Source organism: Nesoenas mayeri (assembly GCF_963082525.1).
Source record: "Nesoenas mayeri genome assembly, chromosome: 1".
Classification (NCBI taxonomy): Eukaryota; Metazoa; Chordata; class Aves; order Columbiformes; family Columbidae; genus Nesoenas; species Nesoenas mayeri.
The window spans coordinates 29,870,862-29,882,593 of NC_137541.1; the positions used below are offsets into that span (position 1 = coordinate 29,870,862).

Genomic DNA, 11,732 nt, shown 5'->3' on the forward strand with positions numbered 1-11,732 from the left:
GCACATGAACAAAAAAATGTAATGAGAGTATATTCAGAGAACAGAAAGCATAATTTGAAACATTGTGATTGTTTGTACCATTTTTTCTCTTTTTGGTTTGAGAGAATTATGAATTTTTGTGTTTGCATGTTTAGCTTTTGCCATGGTATTTCAAGACCTGTGCAATACTGCTGGAATATAACTCAGCTTAAGAGACGAAAGCAAAAGTGACTCTTCTAAACCAGAGGCTGATATATGCCTTTAAAACTGTCACTTTCTGGCTGTTGATGAAGTTTCTCAACTACACAGATTGTAATCTGTAGCGCTTGAAATATAGTTCTGTTTCAGGTCTGTCTGATAGCTGTTACTTCTCTCTTCCAGTCATATTTTAGAGGATTTACACAATTTAAACATATATTAATTAGATCAGGAAAGAAAATACAAATGAATATTAATATATTTCTAGACTTAAACATGATGAAACAAGATCACTTTTCGGAAAGGATTTTTTGGTATTTCTGCTTCAGAAGATGTATATTTGTATTCAAATACTTATTCATGTATACCTTCAGAGAGGATAGCTATGTTGATCCAATGTTAAGGACTATTGCTGTGCTTTATTATTATCTTCTTATTACCTTCACTTATTATTATCTTCTGTGACAGATCTAGATATCCCCGGGTTTCATGTTATTTTGTACTTTGTAATATGACTATTACAGGACCTTCTGTCACAAAGATGTAAACGTTTCATGTGTATTTCATGTTTTTATTGAAATAACTAACTAAAATTTCAGTCACAATCCCCCCATATCAAAATACATTGTAAGAAAATAATAAAATCCTGTATTTAATTTTTTTTTTTTTTTTCTGATTTTGAATTTTTTTTGATTTGGAAGCAGAAGAAACAGTGCAACCAAAATGTGTTAAGATTTCATCAAAATCACCATTTTTGTTTAGGAAACACAGGAAAAGAAATATCAAAAGAGGTAAAGAAGTAATATTTCTCTATTTTGCACTATTTAATAAGAGTTCATGTAGTGTCAATTAGAAAATCAGCAGTAACATAATGTTACAGTCAAAACTTTGTTGTGAGCAAAAAGGCGAACTTACCTGATAAGAGAAGCAACCAATTCACAGTTGCATTAAAATTGTAATTGTTTACAGTATTTTGCTTAGACTGTTAATATGGTTAGTCTAGTTAAAGTGGTATTACCATTCACATCAAAATTATCAAATCAATGCACAATAAGTCTTTCAAAACAGTTTTAAAATGCCACACAAACACTTTCAAGTATCTACCCTTTTCTCGGTATTTTTACTGTCCCTTTAGGTCCTAAGGTGGGCAGCACCCATCCTGCTCTCAGTTCCACTTGGACCTAATTTAGCATATTTTCTAACTTATATATTTTATTTTACATATGTTAGTGTATTCCTTGTTCTCTTGCACTTTTTTTCTCTTTGCTAGGCTCAAAACCTTTTTGTTCCGCTCCCCAGTCAATTGTTTTTTAATGACCATTGCAAATTTTTTTATAAGCCTGACTTTATTATCCCATGCCAATAGTCCTGTAAACCACATTATTATGTTGAAGTCATAAATATTTCATTCTACACAGAATAATTGCTTTTTGCTGTATGCAAAAACGTTGATTATACCACAAGATTATGCAAATATAAACAAATACAAGCAATATAAGCAAAATTAACAAATTATGCAATAGTCAACTCATAATTAGAAAAATAGTTACAGCTAAACAAGCTAGATCAAAACTTCAGGCAGGCAAGGAAAGTTCAGACAAAGCCCTAGAAATGAGTCCTGAGGCCCTGCAGAGCTGCTACAAGGTATACAGCTTGTTAATATCAGTGGCAATACTGGCTTACAGGGCTACAGTAACATCTGAACAAACATTCTTGTATTTTTTTTTTTCTTTGTCATATTATTACTTCTAATTAGCAAACTGACTTGTTAAGAAGTTTAACTTCAGAACAGGTTGTAAAGGCCTGGGGTTTTGGTTCCGCATTGCTGTTTTTCAGTTTATGCTCAGTGGTGCTGTACTTTCTTGTTTTAAGGTTGTTTGAAATCTTGTCTGTGTAAGCTAGAGTAAAATCACCAAAGGTTCAAGGGAAGAAAGAAGCAAAGAGAAATTTGTGGGGAATGCTTTTACTGTAAAGTGAACTCACAACTAGGAGCAGCAATACCTGAATTTAGCAGGTTGAATAGACCTTACAAATCCTGAGAAAGTCGATAATAGCCTTGTTAGGATCACATCCTTATCTGGACTTTTCCTTTTGTTGAAATCCAAACTGAAGACCAGGATTTCCTTAGAAATTTTTGTGTGCGCCACTGCATGCTACATCTATATATGATTCTTGTGCAGTCTGAATGCTACTTTTCCCATCGAGATTTGGGACTAGAAAAGGCACCATGCTAAGAGACAGTGAAGGTGTCAAATGCCAAACAGACAAGAAGAGGTGGAGAGTACAGTCTATAAATCAGTGAGTATTTTAAAATTGCATATTTTGGAACTGGGGGAAGTCATAGTAACATAAGCCTCTATACTAATGAAGTTACATTTATCTCAACTTATTAGGACAGAATGAGCAAGATAGTTGTAAATACTACTGCAGATAGCACTATCAAGCTTAGGCTTATCTGTCCTTAATGTAGTGCCAAAACTAGTCAGTCTCCATACAACTAACATACTAACAATGGGCAGACTCTGAGCAAATATGCTGTTATCACAGTAACAGTGTCAAAAGAGTATTATTCATTCAAAACTTATTTTGCAGATAAAATTGCTGTGTTAACAGAATGCTTTCTCAGTTGTTCAATTAAGTATTCAAAGATTAAAAAAAAAAAAATAGAATTAATGCCTAAACATCTCAGGTTAGGGAGAATAATGTGTATTAAATTGAATATAGTCTCTTTTGTTGCCACAACAAGAATAATAAATATATCATAATGTAGAAATAAAAATCAACTATTTTTATTGTCAGCATCTCTTCCTCATATCTAGTAAATGAAATATGTTTCTCAAAGAATGTGTGCTTGTAAAGTCCTGATTTTTCTTGTAGTTAAGACAGTGTTTCAAGGGGCTAAACATTTTCCTAAGTAAAAAGAGTAAACAATGTCTGTAAGGGAACTGATTAAACTCTTTTTAATAGATTCTTTCAGTTTTTCACTGTTGCAACAGAAAGTTTAGCCTCTCAGTTCACCCTTTGTCCATATCTAACCTTGGTGAGGGTAAACCCATTAACAAGGGCAGTTTATTCTCTGCGAACAATTTTGTTCTTCCTCAGTGAAATTCATGGCTGCTGTGGTAAGTACAGAATGATAATAGGCAATGTACAAAAGTTATTAAGGTTGTTTGCAGAAGTCAAACATCAAGGTGCTTTTAAAGTGAGACTTTAAGTTATTATAAAAGAAGCCCTATGGCATCAGTGTCATTTGTTATTTAGTAAAGATTTCCATCACCCAGCAATACCTGCTTTTCCTTTTTAACACTAGCCATGTTGACGTGTAAATCAAGTTTATAGGAAGGATATTTCTTTATTAGTTTCAAGTCAGAGGATGGTCAGCAGAAGTAATCCTCAGGGCAAAATTATTCCCAGCCTCAGCTTCAAACAAGTTTCGATTTATTTATTATATTCTCAGTCTGTGTGCAGACCTCCTACCGACATCAATAACAAGTAATGCACTAAGAAAAACACAGAGCTTTGAAAATGGGATGTTATTTGTGTTTTAGAAGAGTATTTTGACATTTTTATCTGTACTTACGCTGTCACATTTTATATGCAGTGGTGGGGTTTGCTGTGGTTTTGTGTTTTGGCACCAGCCTGTAATGTGTGTGCCATCATACTGTATACTCAGAGAACAAATCCCCATGGCAATATTACATTTGCAGACCCCTTCATAGGATAATTAAGATAAAAGATATTGTGAATTCCATAAATACCCAACAAACTACCCAGAACTATGTGAAGACTTAAAAAAATTTAGCTAAATCCTATCAAAATGGAGTTGTCACTTAGCAGCCCGTCCTTTGCTTAAATGTAGGAAAAAAGCTGCGATGGATCAGGGAAACAAGTGATACCTGCAAGGGATCAAGTAAGTTAAATGTGATGCTAGGCTGCAGTTTTGGTGATCTATTTCGGATTCTTTCAGATATTGTGGATTATTAAGTAGCCACATTATATTCAAGTAATTCAGCACCTGCTTCATCAAGCCACAGAATATGGAATTAGATATAGACGACCTCTTCAGCTTCACTGATTTGATTATGTAGTAGAGAGAGACTGGTGAATATACATTAATTCTTTGAAATTAAATCAAGAAAATTAGCTGAAGATATTCCTAGGGGCCTATTTGGTGTCTATTTGCATAAAATGCTGAATTACCTGCTTACTGAAACAGTTTTTTTGGTTTTTTTTTTTTTTTTTTTTGTGATGAGTTATGGAATGGAATTGAAGAACTGAGTTTACATAAAAATTTAAGCAGGGATGTGTGGGTTCAAACCATAAATCCATTTAACTGCTAGCTCCGACAACAGCCAATACCAGATCATTAGAGCATAAGAAGAAAACAAGTACACCATTTTTCCCTCAGTGTGGAGTATAGAGACTACACTGTTACTTTGTTTACACTCGATTATGTGTGATGGACTTTGTTTCTATGATTATTTTCTGAACGAGTTTGTTATTCTTTTCTGATGTCTTCCTATGGAAGTACAATGGAATTATGTGCACTCTGAAGAAGCATTTTCTTTTTGTTGGCTTTAAAAATTCTTTAAGACAATGTCATGTGATGTTTCCTCATTCTTACGAGAAATGATGACATAATAGGCAAATAATGCCTATGCATTCTTTATCCATGCTATTTGTAATTTTATCGACTTCTGATGCTTTTTTCTTTTTAGGAGTCTGAATTATTTCATCTTTTCACGTACAAAGACATTCCAGTGTTTCTAACCATATTTTTGTCACATTTGTAACTTTTCTATTGGCCATGGATACTTTATAGTTGCTGGAGAGCTTATTACTTGTTATTGTCTCATGAAGAAGACTAAAGAAATAATTTAAGAAAGATACAGAAATCTATCCTGCAGGCTTCTCAAATTAAGTGAGATTAACACCACACCAAATTACTTAATTTCAATGTTAAGTATGGACATTATTATCTAAGTCTGAAAATGTGACTGTTCTATTCTCAGTTATTCTTAGTCTAGTCATTTCATACCACATTTTAAGAGAGTCTTATTTGTAGTTTTCTTAATGTTTTCTAAGCAATTCAGTTTTCTAAATTATGCTACCTATAAGCAATAGCAGTACTGCCTTTTATTTTGCTTTACTGAAGTAAAACAATGAGAAAAAATGAGATGGTAAAACATCTTTATAAAACATATGAATGAAGTGTAAGTAGTCTTCAAAAATACTTGATTGTAAATGTGTTTTAAATAATTCTTTCAGAAATACGTTTTCATCCTCATGGAAATATTTATGATGCACAGTAATTTCCATTTTTGGTTGAAGACAAAATGCAATTTTGAAGGACAATAACAAATAGAAAGCACAGCATGTTTATAAACACCATTGTCCTGCTGTGGTTAGTGTAAATAGCTCAAATCTGAGACAAAGGTTCTGCTTAAGTTATTCATAATAGATACTTGAACCTAGTTCTACCCTACACAGAATAAATAGTAACCAAAAGCTTTAGGTAGATCATATGATGGCTTGCCTGTTTCAACCAGCTGTTTTTCTTGAACCTGAAAAAACATTCTTAGTTCATACTTGTTACAGCCAGTGCATTTCAGCAAGCTGTGAAGAGTTCACAAAATGTTTTACCAAAAAAAATAGAAATTGTCACTTAATTTTTTCTTTTGCTCATATTAGATGCATGAGACACTCCTCATGCAAGCAAAATTCTCTGCTTTGTAATCTTTCATTGTTCTAACAAATCATCATCTGATTCATGTTTTCCACATTTAATCTTATTAGTAGTATTTAATATCTCTGGTTTATATTGTGATTGCAGGTTTCTCTTGGACTTCTGCATGCTCGAGCTACTCATATCCTCTGGCCTCCACAACGCTGGCAGAAATTACAGCCAATGCTACCTCCGGAGCGCAAACCACTCCAGAGAAAGGAAGAGTGATCTATATTTTCAAATGGAACAACACTGAAGTGGAGTTTAAACAGGAAGAGCTGCAGTGTTTGTATCATCATCCATGAGAGCTTCGCTAGTTGTTCTTTAACATCAGGTGCCATAGCAGCAAAAAATGCGACATCTTCATGTTAAAATTCCACTTTAAGTGTAAAGGGGTTTTTTTGTGATTTGGTTGTTTTGTTGTTTGTTTGTTTGTTTTTAAATATCAAAAAGTAGTGAATTGCATGTTATTTTAGTGTTACATAATTGGTTGTAGAAGGCTTGAATGTTCAGTTTTTCTGGGAGAAGTAAAGTGCTTAACTTGTTATGTCTGTAATTGTGCTTCCCTGGACAAGAATTTATTAAAACATTCAATAAAATATTTTAATGTTTTACAGTCAGCTTGTTCTTCAATAACTGAATGAAACCTTTATTATTATCATTGATTGCATATGAAAAAAACAAACACACGTAATATGCTTCGGATTTGCTACTTCTGCAGCTGAACAGTTAGTCAGATAAGTGATTTTTTTTTTTTTTTAAAGCTGATGGGATTTTTTTCTTTAGATGCAGCTTGTGTTTATTATTAAACTGAGTAAATATTATTATTTTTAATTTCTCTTTCAGGAGTGTTTTATATATACATTCCGTGTATATCTTGCTGAAGAAAATATTCAGTCAAAATATGCAAATTATATTGCAGTATCTGAAGGCAATGTTTCATTTGTTTCTCAAGTATAGTAAGTCGTTAGTATTGATTGTCATGTTTCTTCAAAACTATGTACTTAGATAATAAATAGTATACAATTAATACTATGAATATATAATTAATATTATAAATGCACTCTGTGAATATGCAGCAACGCTTCTGCACATAAGTGAAAAGAACTTGAAAAATGACACATTTTCAATTGCAGATTAATATGAGCCAGCTTATTTTCATATTTATTGAATTTTACTTCAGACAGGATAGTACTTCAAAAATGTAACAAATCACACAAAAGATCTTTAAACATTTCAGCTTAAATCATGCAATATCAGAACTTCAGACAAGATGAAAAGTCTATAGCTCTTTGAAGACGTGTATCTGTGTATCAGTTAGATAGAAAGGTTCAATCACTGTGAAAACTCTCTGTTACTGTCTATCTTTCTTCTTAAATGCTGCAGTTCTGTAAACTGTCTGAACACTTTACCGTCTACATGTGCCATGATCCTTCTTTGTTCCAAAAATCTGTTCCATAGGTCTCTGAACTCATCATAGATAAAATTAATGCAGTTTGTTTTGGTGTTAATTGTAGTAAATTCACAATTATTTTGTTTGGCATAACGCAACTGAAAACAGGAGCTTGTGATCCTTTTTTTTTTTTTTTTCCAAATTAATTAAGAAAACTGAAATATATTCAAGAAATTTACTGTAGTCATAATTAATTTTGGTGAAAAAGATACAAATACACATGCCTGAAATGAGAAAGAAAGAAAGAAACAAACATAAAAATAAGTGGAACAAAAGCAGATTAGATAAGCTTTATTTCTCTCAGTAGTTTAGGTCTTCATTTTCCTTCTTTCCACTAGTTCAGTCCCTCCCTCCTCCTCCTCTTGAGTGTCAACTGGGCAGAAGATCTTATGTTTATTGACAAGGTGGAAAATTTGGTTGGCCGTTCTGATTCACTGGTACCTGTTCTGCAAAACCAGTGCCAGAGAGCTATCAACAAAAACAAAGGCATTTGTTCCTCATTTATTATCTTCATTATATTTTTCTATTCATCTTGTCTAAAGATACAGCCAAATGTGTCTGCATCAGCTACGTTTCAAAAAAGATTCTTTAATGTTCCTTAGGATTGCAGACTTTATTTTTCAATGGAGAAGAAGGATCCAGAGATATGTGAGAATAAAATTACAGATGAGGTAGAACCAATGGCTGCATGCAAGCTCCTAGGGGGTGCCAGACCTTGCAGCTCAACAGAGGTGAGGCTGCTGCAGCTCCATGCCCTCAGGTCCATCCAATGGAAAGGCCAAGCATGCAGTTCCCCTGGGCACACACACACACACACACAGGTTGTATCCATATACATGTGACTGGCTATATGTATCAGCATAGACAAACTCACTGGGTACTCACGTAAACGCTAATGACACCAGTGACCTCATCCTGTTCTTCTCACTGGCTGATTAGATGAAAATATGTAAGTGGGAAACTGATACAAATACAGCGTGGATTCCTCCAGCATCAGACACTCATTTTTTCCAGTATATGGAATTCTGCTGTTCCCATTTGCAGGCAGGCACCTGGACAAACAAGCCCCCAGACACCTTCTGGTGGATCCCTCCAGTGACTGGGCTTAGACACCCAGTCCATCCAGGTCCATTCAACAGCTAGACCTGGATCCTCACTCTCCCCATGCACATATGTACACACACAAATGAGTGTTTCAGTCGAATTACAGCCTCAGCAGCTGGCTGGGACCCCATGCTGCCTGCAGTAGCCACAGAGGAGCTAAGTCAGAGTATTATTTGCCATTCCTCCTCTTGGCTCCTTTGTGTAGAGACCAGTTCCTTGTCATGTAACCTTATACAAGCTAGGAAAGTTTAAATGTCCCAAGTATTCACCTGTGGCATGCCTCAAGGAATATTTATTCATCTATATTTGCATGTATATATTTACAAATATTTATGAGTTTTTATATATATGGGATATATGTGATGGAATAATGGAACAAAGAATATGCACATTAAATTTGAAGATATTACAATGGTTGTAAAGATTGCCATCTTTTTGGAGAATGGTATTAGGCAGCAGTAATCTGAATTCAATAACGATGAGCAGAGAGTCTGGTGGAATAATTCTCCCTACACACGCTGGATTAAGTTAAAAGAGAATTTGGAGATTACAGTATATTGGAGTTGCACATGAATCAAAAATATGCTGTTGTGAAAAAGGAAAACGCCACACTTTGTGAACAGCAGAACAAATTGTAAACACAGGAGACAATATTTCTGTGTCATTCATTGACACCATGATTTCAGTCACTAGATTCAGAAAAAGTTGAGGGACAACTGGAGTCTTTGGAGATAAACAATAAAAATGAAGAGAAATCAGAAAATTATGACCTATGAGAAATGTTGGAAGAACTTGGGTTTATCATTTAGTTTGGAGAGTTTGAGGCACAGTCTTCAAAATCACGAAAGGTTGCTGTGAAGTGGGAGAGGATCATTGGTTTGCCAAGTCCATCATGTACAGAAGAACTAACAGACTTATAATGCAATGATAAGACTTGTACGTTAGATATGGAGAAAGAAAAAATTGAATTTTAAAAACAGTAAAACATTGCAATAGATTATTTTTCATTGCAAAGTTTTAAAAAATTTTATCAGGATTGTTTGTACTTTGAGACTCGAGGATGGATTAACTAGACCTTGAGATCCATATTAGCTATTTTATTCATTCTCTGATTAGGTATTCTGTGATAGGTAAAGTTGGTGGTGCTTTTGGTGCTGGCATGCAGGCAGTTACATCAATATTTACTTCCTTTAGATGTATATGATTAATTACATGCAAGCCTCACAAACAGTATCACAATAGCATCATTTACTTTCTTGTAAGCATCTAAGGAACCTGATTCCTCTAAAAGAAGATATTTTGCTGCATATTGGCATCAGATTCATGTGCCTGACATTTTACATCATTATATAGCTTAGTGAATGGAAATAGCTCAATGAAATCATAAGCATTTAAGATAACGTAACATATCGTTCAATATCCAGAGCATGAAGAGCAGACCCATATTGCTGAAGCAGAAAGGACTAAGCAGCAGCAATAACACACAACCACATGTTTAAAGGTGTTATTATTTAATTGATGTAATAATATATTTTCAACCTCCAGATGTGAAACAGATAACGAGAAGCCTGTTTAGCAGTAATGAAATCAGTTACAAAATTCTCATGGACTCGAGTGATCATGATTAGCTTTCTAAGTCGGTATCTTCAGCCACAGACCTTCTGGGGTTTTGGTGTTGGCTCACATCTGAAGTGCAGTAATGAATTGATTCCATGGGAGTTAAGTAAGAATGAGTACAAGAAAGAAGTAGGACATTAAGAAATGAAAGGATGACCAGATGTTTCAAAACTTGATATTTTTATGTATGAGGAGTCACATAAATACCCTTCCTATGGCCCAAGACATGCAATTGCATCTTGTCCAAGGTCATATAAGATAATCATGATAGGTTTGAAAAAAATACAGGATTTTTTAGATCATGGTCTACCTTCTTAGTGGCAAGACTGTCTGACACTCACTGTCCTTCATTGTCTTGCACAATTAATGCACAAATGTAGCATTTGTGATATAAAATGCAAATCTACATGACAGAAAAAGGTCAGTGAAAACTAAAATTCCAGGTAGAGAGCTTAGTCCTCCACCATAATATGGTGAGAGCAAAATATGAGTCTTCTTAGACCTAAGGTTTCCCATGACAATCTTAGCTTGTATAAAATGTAATGAGGCCATACTAAGGGCAAATAGTGTAGAAAATGTCCTTCTTTCATAAATATCCGATTTCACCCAAAGAAACTGAATTTGTGTAAGTAACATGTAGCAGCACTTTCTAACCTTCCTGTTGAAGTTGTGCTTTTGTGCAGAAATACATTGAAGTTCTTGAATTTCTTGAACTGGAGGACAAAGGCTGTAAGAAAATCACACAGTGGTGGCTGAGAGGATAGACAAGAAACCTTAGAGACAGAAGAACTGAAGTCCCCATCTATCTCTGCATCTGTACTCCTTTTCAGTAATTTCTCTGCATGAAGTAAATGCATAGATTATGAAATGTGGTGCCACAATTATGAACTGAATTTCATCTAGTGTTTTACAGTGTGTTTTATTTAAAAAAAAAAAAAAATGTGTAGCCTATTATGGAAGCTCTAACATTATCTGTTATGCCCCCGAATGCTGTGCGTTTGTTTGTTTTTGATTTGTGAAATAAAAGATAAACCAGAAGCTGGTTTATGTAACTGCATCTCAAGAGACAGTAAAGCAGAACATTACACAGAAAATGTTGCCAATACTCAAACTATGTCACCATGCAAATATCTTATTGATTGGAATTTATTAAGAGTGTTATTAGATGAGTGTCTTACCTTTGGATGATTTAGTAACTAAAAACCTGAAGGTGTTAAATATTCTAAAAATGCAGCAGCTGTATCGGAATATTGTGTTATCCTGATCATACAGGGACAGAAACTTTAATTAAGAAAAATGTTTAGTTTGTGATAACTTGTTAGAACTATATTAACCCACCACATCATGTACTATCTTCCTCATCCCACTCACAAATGTCTCAGCATTTTATTTAACATCTAACCTTTTCTCATATCCTCTATTAAATGTCAAAATTGAATTTTACATCCTTTGGGAGCTAAAATGTACCACCCTCATATTTTTTTCTTATACACGTTTCAAATAATAAATGAAACATATAACAGGATTTTTTAACACTCCCTATAGTTTTATCTATTTCATTACAAGGGTTAATCACACAAATGGTCCTGAGTTTTCTGTAGGATTGTGATGCCTCAGGATTTCAGATCAGGCTATAATACTTAACATTTTAACCTG

General features: G+C 34.1%; 1 protein-coding gene across 1 annotated transcript in view; it reads left to right on the forward strand.

Moving 5' to 3' along the window:
- Window positions 1–6,130, forward strand: part of IMMP2L (inner mitochondrial membrane peptidase subunit 2) — a gene marked incomplete at its 3' end in the record, with an annotated part of 446,458 nt that extends 440,328 nt beyond the window's left edge. Inside the window, exon 5 of the mRNA XM_080345547.1 lies at window positions 6,011–6,130. Coding sequence (XP_080201673.1) covers window positions 6,011–6,130 — 120 coding nt within the window. The remainder of the gene's footprint in view (window positions 1–6,010) is intronic.
- Window positions 6,131–11,732: the final 5,602 nt, after the last annotated feature.